General features: G+C 40.0%; 1 protein-coding gene and 1 long non-coding RNA gene across 3 annotated transcripts in view; one reads left to right on the top strand and one right to left on the bottom strand.

Moving 5' to 3' along the window:
* LOC122985541 (kelch-like protein 25) overlaps positions 1–23,944 on the bottom strand; it is a 47,564-nt gene extending 23,620 nt beyond the window's left edge. The window contains exons 1-3 of one of the 2 annotated variants that reach the window (XM_044356283.1): positions 23,746–23,944; positions 7,277–7,507; positions 6,547–6,652 (exon numbers count right to left, since the gene is read on the bottom strand). In XM_044356283.1, coding sequence (XP_044212218.1) covers positions 6,547–6,652; positions 7,277–7,458 — 288 coding nt within the window. In that variant the 5' untranslated portion in view covers positions 7,459–7,507; positions 23,746–23,944. The remainder of the gene's footprint in view (positions 1–6,546; positions 6,653–7,276; positions 7,508–23,745) is intronic. The other variant, XM_044356282.1, reaches the window with a different exon arrangement.
* LOC122985542 lies at positions 7–16,480 on the top strand. The gene is made up of 3 exons (XR_006404144.1): positions 7–1,352; positions 2,991–2,993; positions 16,470–16,480. It is a non-coding gene; the product is annotated as an uncharacterized LOC122985542 (long non-coding RNA).
* Positions 23,945–25,105: the final 1,161 nt, after the last annotated feature.

Below are 25,105 nucleotides of genomic sequence, written 5' to 3'. Positions count from 1 at the left end.
CTGCGAGAGTAAAGAATAAGAGTTAACCAATTAATTTTTATTGTGGCTACTGTTGACATAATAGTATGTACAACTGTATAAGACAAAGACAAGCTCTAAAGACAAGCTCTGCATGACTCATACAACTTAGTTCATAAGAAGTTGTCTGACCGAAAAAGAATGGAAAATATGATGTAAGTATGAGTAACTTATCTAACAAATAAAAAAAAGTTGTAGTCTTCTCATATGACAACACTGTGACTATGGGCTTCAATTAGGGTCATATGTATCGTAGCTTTGTATCATCATATCTGAATGAGTGAAAACATTTTGTATGAATGCGTTCAAATGTGTGCATGTGTACAAATGTTTTTATCAAATGAATTCAAATGTTTGAATGTGTAAAAAAATATCTGAACAAAGATTTAATTTTTGAATCCATAAGGAGATCTGTAGCTGTGCATGACATTTTGTGGAAGAAATGAAGTAGATTTGCACAAATAATTTCCAATGTGTGAGTGCATTAAGAAGATCTGCAGTTACAAAAAAGGTTTTCAGTTACACATCTATCTGTGGGTGAAAAAAGTTCACAGAACTGAGTTGTATGTGTGAATCCCAAGTTTATAGCTATGAATCAAATCTACAAGTACACCTCAAACCTACATGTACAAGTACTTTTGTCCCACATTTGATGCTTCCTCGTGCATAGCCAATGGGGATGTTTAGATTAACCCTAACCTAATCATAGAGTCAGGAGGGCGAGCCTTTCAAATCAAATAAGTTTAACAGCTTTGGACGGAAGGTCCTGTGCCAAGTCTGCAGGAAAATTTAGGATGTCAGTTGAGTAGGGTTTACACCTGTATTTAGAGCTGTCCACTTGTGATCCGATCACCTGAGACGCATGTTAATACCAGAAGTAAACAGGGCCTATGAGTCCCACTCACTGAACTGAAACACAGCTGAACGGAGTATATTCCTCATGATCCCTGGCGTTAGCAGAGCTAACGTCTAAGCTAACAGCTAGCGGAGCTAATGGCTAACCTCCACTCTAGAAGGGCCTCCCCTAAACCTATATTGTATGATATGGTATTTTGTGAAGCGCTTTACAACTCTGGTTTGAAAGGCGACACACATATGTGCTCCACTCAGTGAGTGTATCCTTATGGCTGTCCTCTTTTCAAAACAGTAATATTTTGTGTGTGCACGCATGCGTGCATGGCAGAGCGTGCAGTAACGTTTAATGTAAGCCTATGCCTATAATATCAATATAGATAATGTCATATATCTAGATTGCTGTCCAAGACCAATGTTGTTGACTCATTGCAGCCAAATGTTAGCAACCCGAATCACTTCGCAGGGATACACTCATTCATGTAATTCATTCGCTAAAGGAATGGGGTATGTTCACAATTTACAATTTCAGTTAACAGACATTTTTATCCAAAGCGATGCATCTCTAAGAGCTGATACAACACAAGCAAGAAAATAGTCAAGAGAGAACAATGTAAGTGCCATAAAGCTAAGTCCGAGTCTGATAAAACGTAGGTGCCAACAGGCAGTGCACAGAGGCAATGCATAGAGTGCATAGAAGCAGATTTTTTTTTTTCCAGTCCAAGTGTGGAGGTGTTCACGAAAGAGCTGGGTCTTTAGTCTTTTCTTAAAGATTGAGAGGGACTCTGCGGATCAAGCAGAGTTTGGTAAGTTGTTCCACCACCGGGGAACAACAGAAGAGTCTGGCTAGTGATTTGTTGTGGTGGAGGTACCAGGCACCTTCCATTGGCAGAGCATAGTGAGCGGGAGAGAATGTAGACCTGAATGAGGGAATTCATGTAGGTGGGAGCTGTTTTAGTTGCTGTTTTGTAAGCGAGTGTCAAGGTTTTGAATGTGATGCAAACAGCAACTGGGAGCCAGTGGAGGGACATGAACAGTGGGATGACGTGCCGTTTTGGGCTGGTTGAAGACCAGCCATGCTGCTGTGTTCTGGGTCATCTGCAGAGGTTTGAACATACATGTGGGGAGGCCTGCCAGTAAAAAGTTGCAGTAGCTCATGTGTGATATTATGAGAGCCTGTACCAGGAGTTGTGCTGCATAATCAGACAGGTGGGGTCTAATTTTCCAGATGTTGTACAGAGCAAATTGACACAACCAAGCATTAGAGGCCATGTGATAAGTTTCGGGCAGACTTTGTAGGCATGAGTTGAGTAGATTCAAGCTGGATACTGATCTGTTGTTGTATAGAGGGACTGACTGGGATGACAAGGAGGCTCAGTCTTAGAGAGGTTAAGTTGAAGGTGGTGTTCCTTCATTCGTGCTGATATATTGGCAAGGCATGATGAGATGCGACCTGAGTCCGTGTGGTCTTCTGGCAGGAATGACATGAAGAGCTGGGTTTTGTCAGCATAGCAACAAAATCCTAAATAGTTGTTGTGAAGGTTCCTGAACCCCTGTGGATAGGCCATGGGGTTTGGACACTTCTCCCCTCCAAGATACTCTAAAAGATCCTCCTGAGAGGTAGGACATGTACCAGCAGAGGGCAGATCCTGAGATACCAAGGAGTGTGGAGAGGAGGATTTGGTGGTTAATTGTGTCAAAGGCAGCTGACAGATCTAGCAGCAACAGAGCCTGACCAGCAGCTCTAGCTGAACACAATGATTGCCAACAGGAGTGCAGTCTCGGTAGAGTGCCCCCGCTTAAAGCCAGTCCGATTCAGGTCATACAGGTTGTTCTCAGAGAGTAATTCAGAGACTTTGTTAAAGACTCAAGTATGCACTTAAGTATTTTTGATAGGAAGGGCAGGAGTGAAACTGGTCTGTAGTTTTCAACCATGGCTGGTCAACCCAGCCCTGGTTGTAGGTGTAGGTTTTTTGAGCAGTGGGGTGACCTGAGGTTGCTTAAATGTGGTGGGGAACACACCTGTTGTAAGTGAGGAGTTGATGATGTGTGTGACTGTGGGGTTAAGTGGGGGGGAAATGGTCTGTAGAACATTGGAGGGTATTGGGTCCAGCACACAGGGAGTGGGACGAGAGTTGAAAAAAAAACGAAGTGAACACATCTGCAGTGAGCAGAGTGGAAGGCGGAGGGAGCAGAGGAAGCATTATGAGGAAGCATGGTAGCTAAGACCTCATTGGAAAGTTGAGTTGGTGTGAGGGGCCGGGTGTTGTGGCGGAAGGAGACCAATTGCGGAGGAACATGAGGATGTTCCGGTAAGGTGATCGTGAATTAAATGAAGTGGTCAGACAGATGTAGGGGGGTGACAGTCAGATTTGCTTTGAAGCAGTTCCGAGTCAAAAACAGATTAAGAGTATTGCCCGCTTTGTGTGTGGGAGAGGTGGAGACCTGTTTGGGGTCACACGAGGACAGAAGTGACAGTTAGTCAGCTGCTTGGGTTTTGTCAGTATGGATATTCATGTCTCCCATGACAATCAGTGGTGTGTTCAAGATAGCGATACACTGCTGATTTATATTGAATTCATAAACTTCCAGTGAACCCAGTTTTTTATAAAATGCACAGGATTCGTATTCATGTTGTAAGCACATGAATATTTTTCCTTCCTTGGGACAGTTCTATACACTGTGTGCAAAAAGTAAAATGTACATTGCAGATCTGCAAAAGCCATGCATTCAGCTTTGTGCAAAAAGTTAAATGTCAACCACACATTAAACCATTATACTGTGGGTAATGAGGGTAACTGCATGGAGATGGGCAACACGGGTTGGCACATATTATACAATATATATACACATGTAGCCAAACCAGAGTTACAAGGTGCTTCACAAAATACGATATACAATATAGGTTTAGCGGAGGCTTTTCTAGACTGAAGGTTAGCTGTTACCTCTGGCATTAGCCGTTTACTCTGCTAGCCATTACAATACACACCGTTCAGACATGTTTCAATTCAGTGAGTGGGACTACACAGTCAGAGCTCTGGTCAAGCACCAAACAATTCAGTGAACAAAGTTTTTAAATGAACTGATTCTAGTGATTCAGTACAGAGAAAAGAACTGCTTTGCACATCACTAGCAATCTGCCCCTTGGCAGACTGCAGGGAAAAACTGCCAGAAAGGCTTGCCCCCCAGCTCTGTGGTTGGATAGTGAAATGATATTTAGTTTAGTCCAATGATCTGTTAATCTGAGCATCCCCATTGGTTATTCAGGAGGCAGCTTGAAATGTGGGACAAAAGTATTTGTACCTGTGGGTTTGATTTGTACTGTATATTTGATTTGTAGCTGTAAACTTGGGATTCATACATACAGTTGAGTTTTGTGTGAACGTTTTTCACCCACAAACAGATAGATGTGTTAACTACAAACCTGATGTGTAACTTTTTTGTAACTGCAAACCGTGAAAATCTTCTTTATGCACTCACATATTGGAAATTATTCGTGCAAATCTTCCTCATTTGTTGACAAACAATCATGCACAGCTACAGATCCCCTAACAGATATTTTTTATGCATTCAAAAATTTGTATCTATTTGATCAAAACGTATGTATACATTCAAACATTTGATGTATTCATACAAAATGTTTTCACACATTTAGATATGATGATACACAGTTACGATACATATGACTAATTTTATTACATATGTGACATAACATTAATCTGCAGTGTTGTTTACTAGAGCTCGACAAATATATGTACTAGGCTTGCTGTGGTAGTGTTACTGTGTTGGGCATACAGCGCTCACCGCCCCCACCATCATTTTGCTTTTTAAAAAAACAGAAATAAAACCCATTCAAATAAAACAGCACCCACTTCAAATAAAAAAACTTTTAAAAAGAAATTTATGAAGTTAAATTTATAAAATACTAAGTGTGTTATCAATACTTTGTCGAATGACGGACGCTACAATAATAAACTGAAAGTGTCTGCTCTGTGACCATCTGCAGCAGCAGCAGAGTCGCAGCGCAGTGTAGTGGAGTGAGACGTCTGTCCTCCATCCTGCTTTCTGCTGCAAACACACATAGCTGTTAGCGAGCAGCACCTCTCATGTCTCCCCGGGTCTTTCTCTGCCTGCTCAGCCTGCTCTTGGTGTGTCTCTCTCTGATGGCAGGCAGGTTGCTCCGGTTCTGGTTCTAAGTGACGGTCGTCCTCTGGCTCGTCCCTGAATCTGTGTGTGCAGCAGCCTGGCTGTACATGGAGGACGACCTACAGGCAACAGCCTGAAACCCGCCATCACTAACTCATAAGTAAGGGGAGATCAAAACTAAAAATCTGACGTTTAAGATCAAAGAAAGCGCTCTACAGATATTGAGCATCATCGATGAATACCCACCAACCTGATACCACCACTGCAGGTGCAGCCTGTTGAGCTATCATTACATTACTAATGTAACAAAACTCACACAACCCCTGCAAAATGATTCGTTTCACTATCAGAATTTGATCTATTCAGTCCAATAACATTTGGAAAATCTAGAAGAGCTGCATGACTAAATTATTTTATCCCCATTCAAGATAGCAGAGGGCTAAACTGGATGTTGGCTGGCTAGGCCAGTAGAAGTCTCTGGTGCGGATTATAATAATTACTGGTAACGCAGTGACAAAAATTAACAGAGCAAGCAGAAACTGATCAGAAAACAAGGAGGCTTCATACTAAAATATGAGCAAATATACTTAAGAGAGGGAATTGGAAATAAAGGCCTCTCTCGAATATAAACCTGCTTCCAGTAAAGGATTAGTACCCTCTGTAGTTCAGGAAAATAAAAGGCCCCAGCAACTACTAGAGGAAATATGGTAATTTTGTTTTCTTAGTTAATATGTAGACTGGTCCTCAGCAAAATGTATTTATTTATTTTTGTTAACTAATTAATGTGAGGTTAATTTAAGTTGTAAAGTTAATCCTTCATAGTATTAATATTTGAAAGGAATATATATATATATATATATATATATATATATATACACATATAAAAAAGCACATACACACACTCACAAACATATATAGCTGACCGGGGGTCAATGCTGATGCTCGGTAGTTAAAAACCCATCTGTATGAATATTTTGTCTTGGTTATTGGTGTAAGCTCTCCAAGGTCACCATGCTGCCATGCAGGCTGCCATTTAACATGTGAGGTCAAGTAGTTTTCCACCAATCATACAATCTAAAGGCACGTCCAGCCAGACTCCATTCATAAGTCCAAGGTGTAAGGGGACTCAGCTGAAGGCCAACGTTGTTTCCTGCCACAACTTGATTTTAAGTGTTTTCTGTGTTCATCAGGTACTGTTACTCCATTCAGCTGACACATAATCAGGCTAACAAACCATGATTTTCTCAAGAAGACAAAAACAAAAAGAAAAACAAACAAACAAAAAAAAGACTTCTGCTAAAATTGCATGCCGTGCTGTTGAACCACCCTGGATCACCACAGGGTCACAGACCTAACTTCAAGTTGGTTTTGGTGCTATACAAAAATGGTTGGAAAACACAACCTTATGAATGCATCCAAAGAACTTTCTGATGCTATTTAACACTGTAGCATTTTGTCTGAAGCACACAAAAGCTTTCACTACAAATGGGAAATACACAGTATAATTCTCTTCACTAAGAGCAGTAGTACCTCAGGGTGTATACTGTCTCTGAAATTTACGTCACTGTCCAGACTTTCTCGTAGTCCACCGCTGAACATGGCCTCAAAATAACGACTACATGCTGCCAATACTGCCCTGCAAGACACAAAGGGTTTTTGTCAGTGAACTAAGACTCACAGATTATTAAAACAACCAAAGGCAAAATAAGAAGGTAACAAGTACCTCTAACAAGCCTAAGAGTCTAAAGCTATGCTGACAGCTCTGTGAGGCAGTACTTACTAAAGGCACTGCTATGCGTTGCTAATCAACACTAAACACAAAGTAAAGTTCAGGCTGAGGCCAATGTCATTGGTTTTGCAGGTATTTACTTATAAGCCAAAGTATTAGACAAATTAAATTTTGGACCCAATGATGGTGCTAGATCAAGGGTCAAAGGATCACACACAAGTGTTTACAATTCATTCTGAGTGGGACATAAATGTCAAAATCAAATTTCATGGCGGTCTTTCTCTCTCAAAGCCACTAAAGTTAGTGGGATTCATTGTCTGGGAACCATGGATATCTATACCTAACTTCATGGTAATCTATGAAATAGTTGTTGAGATGTTTTAATCTGGACCAAAGTGGTCGACCAACTGACCAACATTGCTACTAAAAAAGTTGATTGTTCATTGTGTGTTGTGGTAGTTTCTAGGGCTTCTACTGACACTTTAGGCAGTAAAGACACCACTTTCAGTAAGGATGTCACCATGTCTTTACCTGTGGCATGGGAAGGAGCGGTCCCCGGCCCACAGAGTGACATCTGTGAACATGCACTGTTTCCTCATTGTGTTTAGGTGGGTCAGGACACTGTCGGGATGTGAGGGCTTGTGGAACAGTGAGATGTTCATGGAGCCCGTACTGGTGCGGGATTTACGATTCTCATGAACAGTCACAGACATGGTGGCTTTGTATGGCACCTCCGGAGAGTCACTGGAACAATTTCTCCAACTATTCAATTACAATAAGGACAGAAAACAGGAGAGTGATAATAAGTCACAATGTTAGAATGGCAGCAATTATACTGTATGTAAGCATGTATAAACATACATACACATTCAGATGTGGTCAACAAGAACGCCAGATTAACTTGCATAATGGAAATGATAATGGAAATGAAAGAGCATAATCCAATCGCAACACAAAAAATATAATAAAACATCAAAAGAAAGTAAACTGAGACTAAAGGTTATCCTGTGCCGTTCAGTGAAAAACACCCTTTTTTGTTGAGATTTAGCCTATAATTTTTTATTATTTTCTACTCCAATATATATGCCCAAATCTTCAACAATACAATAACCTAATTAAAGCTGCAAGCAGTGATGAACAGGCCATCGCATCTGCTGCAGCCATGGTATCACTATTGGAGGTCTGATGAAACGACTCTGAATTTTTAGGATTATCAGACACTGTGTGAATGGGTAAAACATTATTAGTATGTGGCACTGGAGATGACTTATTGGAAATTTGGTATACTTTCGATGAAGTATGTGTCATTTAGGCTTCACTTCCTTTTGCACTATTGCTGCACTGAGATTTCAGTGGTAAAATCAGTGAAAGTGCAGTGCAGCAATACATTAACCAGAGGGCAACCGACATAGATATACACTACCTGTGTCTACTATATGGCACTAGACAACATCCAGTAATTATAAGTCTTGTTGCTGTATATCATGTGTAGACCACATCATGTAAATTTCATGTAAATCGTATGATGTTTGTCACATAAGGCTGACTTCCTGATGTAAGTAGGTGAGTGAGTTTTTGTACACTCTAAAGGCCTCAAATGAGTTTGAAAAATGAAAATTGATGCACGAGATCCAAAATGACTGACTTCCTGTTGGGCAAAAAAATTTGAGAAAATATGTTGTATGTGTATGTGGGGGAATAATAATAATAATGATAATAATAACAATAATTAAAGTTGCAAGCAGCGATGAACGGGCCCTCGCACCCCACGAGCATGGAGGGAGCAGCAGCCGTGGTATCGCTATTGGAGGTCTGTTGACATGGATCTGAATTGTCAGGATTATCAGACACTGTGTGACTGAGTAAAATATTATTTGCTGTGTGCAGTATGTGGCGTTGGAGACGACTTATTAGAAATTGTGTATATATTTGATGAACTATGGCTGTGGTCAAAAAGTATCTCCTGTCGTCTTTTCCTAACCACTTTTCCTTGACCTCGATGGAAAATGTCATGAGGTCAAGGAAAGATGGGAAGGAGAATCCATACGGACTTAGGAAAAGACAATCACGGTAAGAGAATCTGACAGCACTTACTCTGGGCTACATAATCATGTGACGGCAGATGTTATTGACGTAGGTCTCCTGTGGTGAAACTACAATGTTCTGTAGATGGACAAAAAGCGCATCTTTCATGCAGGCTATATAAATGTGCACAACACAGTGAAAAATATTACTCCGTTACCAAGGTCAGAAGTGAATTTAAAGGCCGTTTAAAGACTCATTGTAAGGCCGTATTCAGACCAAATCAGACGGTACAGTGTTCAGCCACAGGGTCCAGCGGAGGTGTTTGGGAGTAGTGGGCGTGTTTATTTGTGCTCTAGAATGTAACCGCTGTGAAACAATCATAAAATAATGTATTATTGATCTGATTCACCAGCTTTCTCGCTACCAGCACTCCCTCTCTTCATTTACTTTCTAGCTCGCTCGACCACAGCTGCTCTCTTGCTCTCTTTTTCTCTCATCTTTTATAAAATGAGTTGGGAAGCAGACAGCAAAGTCTAACTTTACTTTTAATGTTATCAAGCGAAGAGAAATGTCCTTCCCTTGTCCTAGTAACGTCTTTGTACTCCCTCATGGCAGAGTATAGAACTCTGATCAGTCTGATCTCTGGCTATGATTGGCCACCGCAGCCTTCAGCCGCAGTGATGTCGGGGTGCGTTTCTCCAAAAGTTGACTCTGGCTCAACTTTCTGGCCGCAGTCTGGTGTGGTGCCGCACAATGTGTAGCCGATTGCCGGTATCGGCAATCGGCTACAATGAGTTGGAAATATCGGCATATCGGATATCAGCAAAAAACCCAATATCGTGCATCCTTACTCTGTGGCTGGCAAACTCGTTAGCCACTTCAATCACAGCACTGTTGCAAGCAAAGCGCTGCAGAGAAAACAGGAGCAAATGGCCCTGGCAACCCACTGGCTTATACAATCATGTAAAACACGGTGGAACTCTGTGAGATGTTCGATCGGCTGGTGGAGCAGTGGTGGGCTGTTGTTGCTGTCCTGTCAGATTGAACGGTAACCAAGCTTCAAGATGCCAGGGTCCTGGAGCTGAAGGCGGAGCACTGGAAGTTGATGGAGGACACACAGCCTGTGTTGAAAGCACTGAAGTGTGCCACCACTGTCATGTCTGCAGAGAAGGACGTCTCCATATCCAACATTTATCCTATCACCTTCAGCCTCATCAACACCCATCTCACGCGCAGAGAAGGAGACGGGCCCAGAGTCATCAAGTTCAAGGCAAAAGTGCAGTCGTCCCTCAGCAACTGAATGAAGGTACGCTAAACTATTTGATTGACAGGATTTCCATAATAAATAACCAATGATGACTGGACTGGAGTAGGCCAAATTACATCTACATAAATGTCTCTTATCTGCGTTGCCTATTTAGGCATTTTTTTCATAATTCATTTACAGGTTCAGTGTGATGAGTTGGTGTCATCCACTCCCATGATCACATCAATGCTGGACCCTCATCACAAACACCTGGGCTTTCTTACACCAACACAGAGAGTGGCTGCAAATGTGAAACTGGTTGAACTGGGAGAGGCGGTGGAGATGAGCCAGGCAGCTATCCCGCCGGCTGGGGGAGATGAGGCCGCGTTGTCCGACACAGACATGGGGATCTTAAACACTGGAGCCGCAGCCATGCAGGCCTCTGCTATGGCACTACTCCTCGGGGAACAATACTCCACTCAACGCGACACCGGCGCATTTTAAATTTCATTTGAATCAAAGGAACTTTGTCATATAAGGCTTGCTTCCTGTTGCTAGTAAATGGTGCTACACAAGTGGGTCATTAATGCAGCAATACAATAAGTGAAGGTCGCATGATATGCATATGCACCGTCATGAATATCTGATGTTGCACAAAGGAGTTAACTTCCTGTGTCCACTATGTGGTGCTAGAAATTACACACTAATTACATGTCAATTTGCCATATATCCTGTGTAGACCACATCATGTAAATCGGATGATGTTTGTCACATAAGGCTGACTTCCTGTTCTCTGTGGGTGGTGCTGTGACTATGATTCAATTTTGACATGTAGCTGTGTTCAAGCCTGGACTCCAATCAAGCATGTGAAATTTGGGGCAGAATGGAGAGTCCAGTGGAGTTACAATAACTTTCTGTTTCATTGCGAAACATGCAAGTTTACCGGCACACCACGTCAAGGGCGTTCCAAGAAAAGTCAGGACTTCGATAACTTTTCATCGCACGTCTTAATTTTGTGGATTTGCAGGATACATGTGCCTGCCAAATATCGTTCATCTACGTCAAATTTAAAGGCGGGGGCCTTCATTTTGAAATATTGTAGGGGGCACTATTCACCTATATTGCCACATCTCAGACCAAGACCCATATCATTTGTCAAGTAACACCAGTTCTGATGGATGTGCAAACTTTCGTGAGTTTTTGAGCACCCCTAGCACCTCAAAAATAGTATAAGTAATTAGGGGGCGCTATAGAGCCAACGTGTCACACCCAAGCCAATTTGTGATATCAAATCGAAATACTAACTAGTACAAACTTACTTGCAAATTTTCATGAGTTTTTTCGCATCCTAAAGGTCTCAAATGTGTACGCAAAATGACTAACCCTAACCCTTATGCAAGAAATCCAAAATGGCTGACTTCCTGTCCGACAAAAAAATCCCCCAAAACATATATATATATATATATACACACATATACACACACATATACACACACACACATATAGATATATACATATACATACATTTCTGGATAGAATGCTGAGAGAAAAGATCCCACCAAATTACAGGAAAATCAAAGCAACCCTGCCATGAGGGAGGACAAAAACATTACTAGGAAGAGGGGATGATATTTCTCTTATATTAATAATGTTAATAGTAAAGTTAGGCTTTGCTGACGGTTTCCCGGCTCATTTTTCAAAAGACGAGAGAGAGAGAGAGAGCGTGCAGAGGTCGAGCAAGCTAGAGAGTGGGTGAAGAGAAGAAGCAGTGATGGCAAGAAAGCGAGTGAATGAGAGAAATGAAACGTTATTTTCTGATAGTTTCACAGTGGTTACAAATAAACACGCCCATACCCACACCCTGCACCTCCATACAACCCTGTGGAGGTGTGCCTCAACACCTGATAATGGTGCCGCAGCCACTAATTGCATATCATAGTGTATCATGTGAGTAAGGTTAAAAAAAAAGTTAAAAAAAGAAAAATAATTGCCATAGTTTTAAAAATTTTTTCCATATGTTTTGGGTATGAAAAGATGCAAAATGATCACTGTATGCAGACTACTTGATTACTATAAGCAAATTATTTAAACAGTATTTGTATAGGAATGATTCTGTCCCGAGTTTAGATGATCAAAGATCATCTGAGTCTTAGATTACAGTTTCACACCATGTAATAAAGCGTTGAAACAGCCAAATACAGAACATCTAACACTGTCAAACAACGTGAAGAATGTTGCTTAAGGGAAACTGTAATCCACATTTAGAAGTTAACAAAGACAACTTCAACTTCTTGAAATGATCCTCGTTGGTTAAAGTTTTAAGATTCATGATTTTTGCAAACTAGTGCTTACCTTGACCGCTTAAATTCACTCCCTCTCTCTCTCCTGAACTGACACACATACAAGCTTGCAGTAGCATGGTTCACCAGTGGAATATCAACAGATCAGCTGAAAAGACTGAGGCCTTGTAAAGAGACTGGTAGTCACTAGGCCTGAGCTTGTTTGCTTGTTTATCCACAGCTAGCATAGCTGCACCACTGGACTTGTTGCCCAGGGCCACTCAATATATGTGTGTGTGTGTGTGTGTGTGTGTGTGTGACTGAGTAAGGGAGCAAGACAGTCAGTTCATTGACAAGATGCTAGTTTCTGGGCAAAGTCTTACATTTTAAACTGTTCTTTAGTTTGTTGGAAAAAAGGCTGCTTTCAGACATGAAATGTGAGCTTGCAACCAGAATGTCTGAAGTAAAAGCTTTGGTGCTTTCTTTGTTTTTTTTAATATTTTTGGGGCATTTTATGCCTTTACTACCTATATGACAGCATTAGTAGAAAGATGAAAACAAGGTGAGAGAGACATGGGGAATGACAAGCAACAAAGGTCAGCTGCAGGAATCAAATTGCAGATGTTACAGTTATGTGCCATGTGTCTTGACCAGTGGGCTACCAGGGTGTGTCCTACGACACTTTCTTAATATCTGATCTAAGGAGTGAGATAGGGCTGCACAATATTGGGGGGAAAAAACTGACAGTGCAATGTCTTTTTGTTCTGCGATGTACATCGCAACTCGGGAGAGACTCAGTAGTCAGACATTTTTCTGTTGTCTGTTTCGGAGCGGCTGAGATTGTCACTAAAATGAGAATAAGTGGTCCACCTTAAAGGTCACTCCTCTTAAGTGAGCCTGGTCAGGTTCCAATGGACACCAGGTGTAGCTCATTTATGCTCCTTCACAGAAGTCTAACCTGGTTAACCACTGCTACATTCACAGCTATACTGCTAATACTAAGGCAGTGGTTTTCAAAGTGGGGTCCCTGGACCAGTGTGGTCCCCAAAATAATTTTATATACATCATTTGTACCGAGCTGTGCAATAAAACAAGTATGCCTAAACTCATAGAATCTTGGGTTATGGTATGTAGCCAACGTTGTGTCCATTACTCCCACCTATGTTAGCTTTGGGTCAATAAAAACTCTGATATATGATTGTGAGACATCACGTAAGTCTGTCATGAATAGGGGTGTAACGGTACACAAAATTCACAGTTTGGTATGTACCTCAGTTTTTGCGTCACGGTTCATTACGATATAGGTACAGCAGAAAAAAAAGAAAGCTAGAAAATTACATTTTGGTCTTCTATTTTGAAAAATGTAAACATCCAACAATGGCTCATTGGCCAAAACTATTACTGAAAGTTTCATTTTGCTTCAGTGGAAAAGGAAACAACCTTTGTTTCCTGCAAGGAGTCAGGACACCTGCTGACAGCTGTTTAATGTTGATTTATGGTCTATGTGTAAATTAGTTGAAACTAGCTCCACCTCCAGAAGCTACAGCATTAATATGCTGCTTACGCACAGATGCTGTCTGTTGCTCCACCCAGGTCATCTACAATCAGTCCACAATGAGGTGCACCTGGCCCAGGGAGGAAGGGTTAACCCAGGTTCCTGTTGCAGTCAGAGGCTTCTTGATTGTGGATTGCTTTTCTTGCCTCTCAGCCTGGGATATTATGTTATTTAGTTTTTCCTGTTGCATTTTGATTGTTAATAGCATTTATTAAGTGTCCTGGTTGTTTTGTATGTTTTTGTCAATAAATCCCAGGGCTTGGGTGTTTTTAAAAAGGTGTTTTATTTTGTTAAAGAGTTTTAAATTGAGTAAACGGTGATTGTTGTTCGCCCCATAGGGCCGACCAAGGGTGGGGCATAACAAATGAGGGCTTGTCCGGGATCTGAATATCCATGAGGTGAAGTAAATGTGTTAGTGTGTGTGATCTTTTGTTAGATCATTTCTCGCTTTGTCTTGTTTAGTTGTGCTTTGACTGGGTAACTGCTTCAGCAGCTTGAGGTTTCAGTTTTGAGCACCCTGACTAAGTAGCCACCAGGCAGGTTGGAAGAGCTTGCCACTTTGTTGTTTTGCCTTTCTTACTTTTGGTGGTAATCCTGGGTGGGGGCATGTATTGCAGTTGGCCACTTCTCTGGTCTTAAGTGATGCACTGAGTTCAGCGTTTGAAGTTGCCTCAAGCTTGGCAAGCCTAAACAACCAAGCCCTAAGGGTTGTAAGCCTAACAAACAAATAACAATGTAATCTGAGCTTCTCTCTTTTTTTTTTATTTTATTTTATTTTTTTTTTATTGGTGATACTATTAACAGGACATAGTGGAAAGGAAAAAAATAAATAAAAGACAAATCAAGCAACAATACAACAATATAACATAATAATGATAATAGTCTTGTTTGATAGTATACTGTGGCGGCGGTAGCAGCAGAGGCAGCCACAATAACAGCAAAATGGGTTAAATAATTAGATATTTATATTAATTTATATCACTTTGAGTTTATATCAATTAAATTAATTTAATATGGCTATGGGGGGTGGAGCCAAACACACAGAGCCCAAGGAGGGGAGGACATCATCACCCTCCCACACGACAGCCAGCCCCCCCAGCAACATAGCCACAGCCCAGGGACCAGACCAGCTGAGACCAGCTAAGGGGTATTCCTCCTGTAGTATTTGTTTGTTAGGGGTAGGGGTGGAGGTACCACGGCCAGCTACCTCCCACCGCTCTTGTCAAGGACCCGGCCATACCACTGGAGGGCAAGGAGTCGGGAGAGTCGGGAGAGTCAAGAGAGGCGGGCGCCCCCCCCCCGCCCCGCATGGCTCCACCCCCCCAACGTCCTGCAAATATGACATTACCCGGACTTACAACTGCCTCTACCTCCACCGCCACCACACTCAAGGACCAGAACAACAGCAGGAGCATCAGTAATGATAATAATAATAACAATAATAATATCAACAGCAACAACAATAATAATAATAGTGTACTTGATAATATCTGGAATAACAATAATAGTGATAACAATAATAATAGTATAATTCATAGTATCTGTCATAAATGACAATAGTAGTGGTAGCAATAATAATAATAATAATAATAATAATAATAATAATAATAATAATAATAATAACAATAATGATAAAGATATTTAGTTTCTAAACAACAATAATTAGCCTGTCATGATACATGTTGATGATATATATGTATAACTGGAATGAGAGGGAGTGGGCAGGGAAGAAGTAAAACAAAGAAATAAAAACAAAATAAAATAATAATAATAATAATAATAATAATAATAATAATAATAATAAAATCAAATTAAATTTAAAAAATTGGTTTGGGTATGTGGTCTGATATGTGGTCATGTACGTGGCTCTGGTTTTGGCTATTGATTTGGATTGGATTCTGGGTGGAGTTTTAGGTGATTAATGAATATGGTCCATGTTTCCTCAAAGGCTGATATATTGTTTGTTTTGCAAGCTGTTATTTTTTCTATTGAGATGTGTTCTGAGAGTAAATTGGTCCAGTGAGTGATATGGCAGGAATGTTTGGATTTCCAGTTTTGAAATATTATTTTCTTGGCGATAGTTAGAGAAATCAATAACGGGTTTTTGTGTTTAGTTGGGATTGTGATATGTGTCAAGTCTCCCAGCAAGCAGAGCGATGGGGATGCTGAGATTCTGCAGCCCAAGATACTCGAGAGTTTTTCTGTGACTGTTATCCAAAATGAAAGAACTGGCTGGCCAATTCTGTGGATGGTTTTATATTGTATTAGTTGTAAATTTGTATTGGTAGTCATGGAGAAGATGTTTTTATTGATTTGTATCCAGAAATCAGGGTTGGGAGATAGAGCCATGTCCTTTTCCCATTTTGAGGTTGGAGTGTTATGGAGGTGTCTGACAATGAAAGAAGTTTATAAATTTTTGAAAATATTTTTTTGGGGTTTGTAATTTTAAAGATTTCTTCGCTTAATTTGGAAGGCTGTAATGTGTTATTGATATGTTGAATTTGGATTTAAAAATGGATTTTAGCTGTTGATATTGGAGGAATTGGTCTCTCCCAACCCCATACCTCTGGATAAGTGTATTGAATGATATGAACTGGTTATTTTATTTAAGTGGTGGAGGTGAGTGATTCCTTTTTAGTGCCATGATGGAAAGTGAACAGAAGTGTTGTACAGTTGGAAGTCCGGATTGTGCCAAATCGGGGTGAACCTACATGGTGCCAGTGATGATTTGGTGATTCTACTCTGAAGAATAGTGGTGATAATATGTTCCAGAGATGTTTGTAGAATTCTGCAGGAAAACCGTCTGGTTCAGGTGATTTATTGTTTGGCATTTTGAGCAGAGCTTTATGTAATTCTTTGAGGCTGAGTGGTGAATCTAAAAGGCGGGCTAAATCTGATGGTATTGTTGATAGGTCCAGATTACTTAAAAAAAAGTGTCCATTTCTGTTTGAGTGGGTTTGTAATTTGAGGAATAAAGGTTGCGATAAAATTTATGAAATATATTATTGATTTCTTGTGGATTATGTGTGACTATACCTGTGGAATTGAGTATAGATGGGATTATTGCTTTTTCTTTTTTGTGTTGTAATAGATTAGCCAAATATTTACTTGATTTATTACTGTACTGAAAGTTTTCATATTTGAGTTGTTGAATAATGAATTGTGTTTTCTTGTATATGATGCTTTCCAATTGGGTTTTAAGTTGAGCTAATTCATTTTGTTTTTGTTCACAGGGATTGCTGGTTAGTTGGTGTGTTAGGTGTTTGATTTTTGTTTCTAAGCTAGTTTCTTGTTCCTGTTGCGGTCATTTCTTATGTGATGAATATGAAATGATTAATCCTCTGATGACCGTTTTTCCTGTTTCCCATAAGAGTGATGGTAAGATCTCTGGAGAGTCATCTCCAGAAAGGATGCCCACTCTTTCTGAAAAATGAAATCTGGATCCTCCAAGAGTGATGTATTGAAACGCCATCTTGTGGGAGACTTGATATGTGTATGAGTTTTTATTGCTAAGGAAACTGGAGTGTGATCACTGATTATGATTGGATGGCTTGTGTTTCCTTGGATGTGCTGGGAGAGTGAATTACTTACAAGAAAGAAGTCAATTCTGGAGAAAGATTGATGGAGAGAGGAAAAATATGAATACTGTCTGGATGATGGATTTTTCATTCTCCATCTATCGCCAAGTCCAAGTTCCTTCATGTATTGTTTAATTACTTCGGTTGAGTGCCAGGTTCTTGTGTTACTGGGTGTGCTAGAGCGGTCGGTTGTAGGATTGATAACAGTGTTGAAATCTCCGGCCATTATGATGTTTGCTGAATTGTATAGTAAGGAGAAAAAATTATGGAAAAAGGATGGGTCATCATTGTTAGGGCCGTAAATGTTTGCAAATGTGAATGTTGTCTGATTAATAGATGCATTAACAATGATGAATCTTCCTTGTGGGTCAGTAATGGATGAGTTATGGATGAATGGGATGTTTTAATCGACTAAGATCGAAACTCCTCTTTGTTTTGTGTTGAGTGTGGATGAGAATATTTTATCAAATTGTTTGAGTCTAATTTATTGTAATTCAGAGTTTGTAAGGTGGGTTTCTTGCTTAAAACATATATCAGCCTTTAATTTTATGAGATGATTGATGATTTTGATTCTTTTAGTCTGTGTACGAAAGCTACGTACATTCCACGTTACCAGGTTGAGTGTCTGCATTGTTATGTGTTTGGTTTATCTTGTTTTGAATCAAGCGTAAAGAAGAAGCCAGTGAAGGAGGGGGGAGGAAAAGGGTGGGGGGAGTCGAGTTTCGAGCTGGTTGCTATAACTGCCTTAGACTGTCTAGACATAACAGTGAATGGTGACAATAACATAACATGTAAACATTAACACCACACACACACACACACACACACACACACACACAGGTCAGATAATCAGGGTTGTTATGTCTCATTGTAATGAGACATTAAATAATGTCTCAACAAACTGCTGTAAGTATACGTCATGGCCAGAGAGCGGATTGCTAACAGAGATTTTGAAGAGCAATGACCAAACGGGTCCAAAGTGACATCTGCATGTTTACATGCTGTTTAATGTGCTACAGCTGAGCAGCTAATTAGCTATCTAGCTGCTTGCAATTTAATTTAACAATTGAATATTTTATATATTTTAAGATTTTAATTAACCATTGGACATCTTGAATGCTGTTTTCATTTAAGACCATGGGCAAAAGTTCCTTGCTGTAAGTGTTTTACAGAATAAATGGAAATATTGCCCATGTATGACAAAGTCTACCATAAAAACAATCATACCATTGGAAAGAGCATGTTTTAATTAAAGCTGCAAGCAGCGTTGAATGGGCCCTCGCGCCTTTGCGCACAGCGGGCCGCGGCGCAGTCGAAGGGTTTCTGTGACGGGCATATAGATGTCTTCAGACCCGGGTTGTTTTCAGACCGTTCAAGAAGGAGATAAACATCACTTCCTTTGTCCACTATTTTGCCCGCTGTTGGGGCTGCTTTACTGAAATTTTGTAGGGGGCGCTATTCAGCCAGTTTGCATCACTGATGGAATATTGTCATGTACACGTGTTCAGGCCGGGAGTCTTATCAAACATGTAAAGTTTGGTGCAGACTGGAGTATTTACAATAAAGTTATAGCAACTTCCTCTGTCATAGCGAAACATCAAATCTCAACGGTGTGAGGATGAGAATTTTCTGCAGGGTGAGACATGGCTGTCTTGCTCACACCTGTGTCATAAAAATCATGCAAGTTTTGTGCCCATTCACTTGAATTTCAATTAGTAAATTGAAAACCCTTGACGAGTTTGTGTATAAAACAAATTAATTTCCTAATTTTCATCAAGTCTATTTTTAGGAATGTAAAAACCTTTATCTAGGGATGCAAGACATTGGATTTTTGCCGATATCCGATATGCTGATATTTCCAACTCATTGTGTCCGATTGCCGATATCTGCACATATTTTAACCAGCTGGCTGAGGAGGCTATTATGCATGCAAGCATAGATTATACTATGATCAAGAAAGACAATATATGAAGGAAGAACTTAGGAAGACTGGAGTTCAGTAGCTCAGCATTAAAGTTCTTCCTTCATATAGGCTATAGTCTTTCTTGATCATTAGTACAATATATGATTGCATGTGTAATAGTCTCCTCAGCCAAGTGGGAAAAAATATGTGCATATATCAACATCGGCAATTGGCAAAAATGACAGTCAAAAAGTAAACATGTTAAATAATTGTGATCCAATATTGAACAAGATAATCGTGATTATGATTTTTGCCATAATTGAGCACCCCTAAAAACAACATAAATTGTGATTTACATACACACACACAGTTTAAATATGTATGTGATAAATTATAAATATGTATGTAATGAATTGTTTTCTTTAAGAAACTTGAACATTTTTCAGTGTGCTCCTAAAGTTATATGTGTGCTCCTATTTTTTTCCATTTAGGAGCACATGTACTCCTTGAAAAAAAGTAAGGATTGAACACTGCTGTTGGATGTGTGTGTGGATGCGCAGTCCAAGGGCTTCTGTCACAGGCATGTAGATGTTTTCAGACCTGGGCTGACAGGTCTTACCCCCCCCCCCCCTCTCTCTCTCTCCCTCTCAGCTGGAGAGAAGGATTTTAGAGTACTCTTCTTGTGAAATATCCTCATAAATCCCATGACTTTGGCCAAATCTTACATTAAAAAAATCACATTTTTTTGTAGGAATTTTCAACGCAAATCCATTGATACAGGTTTGAAAGTGGTCAGACTTATAGTTTAGACATCAGACGCCCCAGTTTAGCACAAAGTCCATGCCGAGAGATTGCCTCCCCATTGGTTTACATTGTAAGGTGTGATGTCGCACTACAACTTTCAGGGCTTACTAGATCTAAACCTTTCGAGTTATTACAAAGTTTTTAATAACTTTTGTTCAGCACAGTGTGATAAGTCATGTATTAAAGTTTGAAACCGATACCATTAACGCCCTAGGAGGAGATAGCGTTTATTCAAGGTCCAAAATTGGCGCAAAGTCGTACTTTCATGGGTGGACTGCCGACTTCCTGTTGGATTTAGGTCAGGGGTGTCAGCGTATGATTTGTAGGTCTTGCTGAGACGAATAATTGAGTTTTGGTTCGATGTCTACGACATTCCTACGGGCCGTGGCGGCCATTTTTTAGATACATAGGTGGCGCTCTTGAGAACATTTTCGCACTTTGGGGGTTAATTTTTACATTTTATCAAATTTTTCACCAGACCTGATGTGCGTGCCAAATTTGGTGAGTTTTTGAGCATGTTTAGGGGGTCAAATTTAGGGTTGAAGTGGTGTATTAATAAAGAAAGAACAATAAGAAAGAAACAAACACACGAAATACAATAGGGTCTTCGCCCTTTGGGCTCAGGCCCTAATTAGTAAATGCACAAAATATGAAGTTGGTATCTTCATATTTTATTTATATCTCCAAACTAAACGTAGCACAAAAAGTAAGGAAATTTGTGTTTGGTAAATTATTTCTTTGTTGTAACAATGCTTCTTGGCAATAAATCTTATACCCTTGGAAAGCCTGTTTATTACTCTTTTAAATGGTGCCATATTTGTAAGGAACATGCATTTCTGGGATGAGCAGCAGAGCTGAATATGTGGCTTGCGCAAATGAAAAATTAGTCAAATCTTCTCTGCCAATGCCAAACAGCTTATTTTGCTGTTGCTATTGACTCTGGTTTTAGCTTCTGGTACCCTCAGGTGCTGCCAGGAGGCCTGCCATGACTGACCTTCACCGTCAGGCCCGTTTGCACTGGTGTCTGCAACACGTGCACTGGAATCTGAACATGTGGAGGAACATTATGTTCAGCGATGAGTCCAGATTCTGCCTACGGTAGTTGGATCGCAGGGTCAAAGTGTGGAGAAGACGCGGAGAGCGGCTTATCAGAGATTACGTCCAGAATTTGGGAGTGGAGAGGATGGAATGGTCTGCCAGCAGTCCTGACTTCAACCCCATTGAACACTTGTGGGATCATCTTGGGCGTGCTATTCGTGCCAGAGTGACGAACACAACCACGTTGGCTGACTTACGACAAATGCTGGTTGAAGAATGGGATGCCATCCCATAGCAGTGTGTGACCAGGCTGGTGACCATCATGAGGAGGAGGTGCCAGGCTGTTGTGGCTGTGTATGGTTCTTCCGCATGCTACTGAGGCTCCTGTTTGTTAAATGAATAAATTGTTAAATTGCCAATATGTCTCGTTTCTTCAAACTTCAATAATGCAATCCACCAAACAATGTCAATGGCAGAATAAGCTGTTTGGCATTGGCAGAAACAATTTGGCAAATTTTTCATCGGTGCAAGCCACATACTCAGCTCTGCTGCTCATCCCACAAATGCATGTTCCTTACAAAAGTGGCACCATTTAAAAAGGGAAAAAAAACAGGCTTTCCAACGGTATAAGAGTTATTGCCAAGAAGCATTGTTACAACAAAGAAATAATCTACCAAACACAAATTTCCTTACTTTTTGTGTTATGTTTATGACTGAAAATAAGGAAAAGCATAACAGGTCCCCTTTAATCTATGAATTTTTGTGAAATATTGGAGAGTTTTACTTCTTTGGGCATCAAACAGTTATTTATTTGAAACCATGTGAGGGGAAATTTAGAGGTGAAATGTCTCTTTGGTGGATATTCTAGTATCTCTGACATCTGAAACATGACAAGGAGACACAAATTTTTGTAATGGGTCACAAGCCAAAATATTGGTAACCACTGGTTTGACATTTAACAATGCAGTGTAACTTATACATATATATAGTGAATCATTATGTTATTTTACGTAAAATTTTAATCTGAAAACCAACTAGTATCTAAAGCTGTTAAACAAATGTAGTGGAGTAGAAAGTACAAGATTTCCCTCTGAAACACAGTGGAGTGGAGGCATAAAGAAACATAAAATAAAAATACTCAAGTAAAGTACAAGTACCTCAAAATTGTACTTAAGTACAGTACTTGAGTAAATGAACTTAGTTACATTCCACCACTGATATTCTTCAAAACTATACATAAAAGTAAAATAAAAAAATCATAAAATATGAAATCAAGCGTAGAAAATATGAAATCAAGTGTAGAATCATTCACATTATTAATATAATTAATTTCTTTCATCAAAGTTTGAGGATGAAGGGAATTTTAATGGAGGCTTCATTTATTTTTCATGCCCCTGTACAGCTCAGAGAGCATGTGTGTGTATGTCTGTCAAACCTAGCGTAGCTCAGTCTGCATCAACTATGAATATAACTACGAAGTATTTTTGTGTGGTGCAACAGTATATAGCCTACGACTTACTTCTATCATTTGAGGACTAGACTGTGACATGCAATTCCAACGTTAAATAACATGGTTACCTGTTGGTAGAATAACGTTACAAAGACACAAAAATGTTTCTAACAAAGCCAGGTAAAAAAGATAGGTTGACCGGTCTTGTGTCGTAAGAGTAGTATGTCAGCGCCACCTCCGCGATTGGGGTTCAGATCTAGGTTATGGTTATATTATGGTTAATCGCAGAGAAAACTGGTTAGGGTGAGGTTGTGGTTAGGTTCAGCATATCGGAAAACGCCTGGGATTGGAGATAAGGCTTTAAGTTACGGCAAAGGGAGACGCATGTCGACAGGGAAACCGACTTTTATTAACAGTAAACCATGAATGAAAAGAGCGTAAAAACTAAATAAATCAAGCTTTAACAATACAACGGCCTACACCAGGAAGCATTTATTTCAGAATGAATAGGTTTTATTTAAAACAAGTTAGTCCAAACTGACCATTAGAATTTGGCTAGCAGTAATTAGCTTTCAAGCTAATAACTAAAGAACTTCTCCCATTGCATTCACCCAGCAATACCTGCGTATGGTGCTGGTTAGAGGGTAACGCTGAATATGCAAGTTACTTAATATTGACCATGTTGTTGATAAACTAGCATTAGCTAAAGCGGTTGATACTGTCAAATGGGAAATAACAAAGAACTTCAGCTGTGACTACATAAACGAGGTGCAACGTTAGCTAGCTATGCTATGCACCAACTTCAGTGTTGATGATAGCCATACCGAAGCACTTCAAGTTAACGCTACTTATCTTACAGCAGCCTATAAAAAAGCCCACACTGTGGTGAGTAACGTTATTCACGATACAAAGACATCATCCTCACATCAACGGCGCTTCAATGAGTAAATATAAATATGTTGTTCTGCAACCGTCAACTGATAAAACACTAACGTTAAATTGGCTAATTTCTACAACAATATAACCTAGTGCAGATAGCTTGGTTATACTGTGATTACACGATGTGTCTGCATCTGACAGTCCGAATAAGAAATAAAAACAAAAAAATGTTATTGTACTCACGCTTATAATATTCGCAGATGTAAAGTTAAATCCACAGAATGTAAAGCATCAGCTTCGGCGATAAAAACTTAACATTTCACTGACAATAGCAGCTGAAGTGTGTCTGGCCGTTCCTGTGCCTGTCTAACTGGTTTTGTAAGAAAACCCTCAAAAGTGCACACGCATCAAGAACCAATGGCTTTTCACTTTATCGAGACTGACGTCTTTCCGACCAATCTTCATTGTCAATCTGATCTAGGGCTGGCCTCTAAAACCAATAAATCCAAGAGTAGGCGGGACTTTAACGACTTTGCCGAACTGACTTACGTTTTCTTAGACCAATACGCAAAAGCCAAGACCAATGAAATGCATCATCGTAAAGTAGGCGGTATTTTGATAGTTGTATCAACCAATCAGCTTAAGTGGGGAGTTGATATTAATGGCGGCAGCAAAACAATGGCACGTTTACGCTTGACAGAGAGGTGACCTGAAGACCCCCCCCAAAAACATTGTCAAAGTCGTGACTTAGATGCATTAAATGCAAACTATACTTAATAAAACCTTACACGAATGTAAGAAAACAATTATCACCCAATATGTGAGAAGCAAAGATTAAAGTCTAAGTATTTTCTTAATGATAAAATGCCAGTAAACATATTTTTCTTCCTTTTTATTTTCCCTTTAGAACACAAATCAACAGTGGACCCTGATAGGGAACGTGAAGGTGGTCATCCCACGTTGCATGTAGGGACGGGGGCACCATCCTTAGAGGAATGCACTCTGTTACTGCACAGTGGTGCCAGAGCCCTTTAGCTAATAAGTTGGTTAAATCGGTGAAATCTGATGGAGAATGGAAGAGATGAAAAAGGGAGCAGAGAAAGAAAAGCAATCCTACTGGGAGAAATTGAATCGCAATGTGAAGCAACAGTATTTGGACAAACTAAGCATGATAAATACAAAACTTACTTGACAGTCAAAGGACAGACAGCGATAAAGCGTAGGCTCCGCATGAAGAACAATCAATTTTTGAACTTTAAGTACCGTTTGTATTTCAGTGCTCACATATACTTACATTGAGCTCAAACTGATCCATATACTAATTAATTTACACATGATTGTATTGTATTAACAGAAGCAGCTTGTGCCACGCTACAGTGCAGAAGATGAGGACACCTCCAGCCTTGACAGCGGACCCTCTACTGTTCATGTCCACTCTGCCATAGTTTTTGAAAATAATGCAGAGAGGGACAAAAGTTTGAACACAGAAATCATAGACATTTATATTTTATGAATGTACTTGTCACCTGAGCAGACCTCGCAGTGATTCCTCTCTTCTTTTTCTCAATATTAATGTGAAAAGTTAACCCCATATTACACAGAT

This window comes from Thunnus albacares, chromosome 7 (assembly GCF_914725855.1).
Source record: "Thunnus albacares chromosome 7, fThuAlb1.1, whole genome shotgun sequence".
In the NCBI taxonomy this organism is placed as follows: domain Eukaryota; kingdom Metazoa; phylum Chordata; class Actinopteri; order Scombriformes; family Scombridae; genus Thunnus; species Thunnus albacares.
This window is presented reverse-complemented; position numbering and strand designations above follow the sequence as displayed.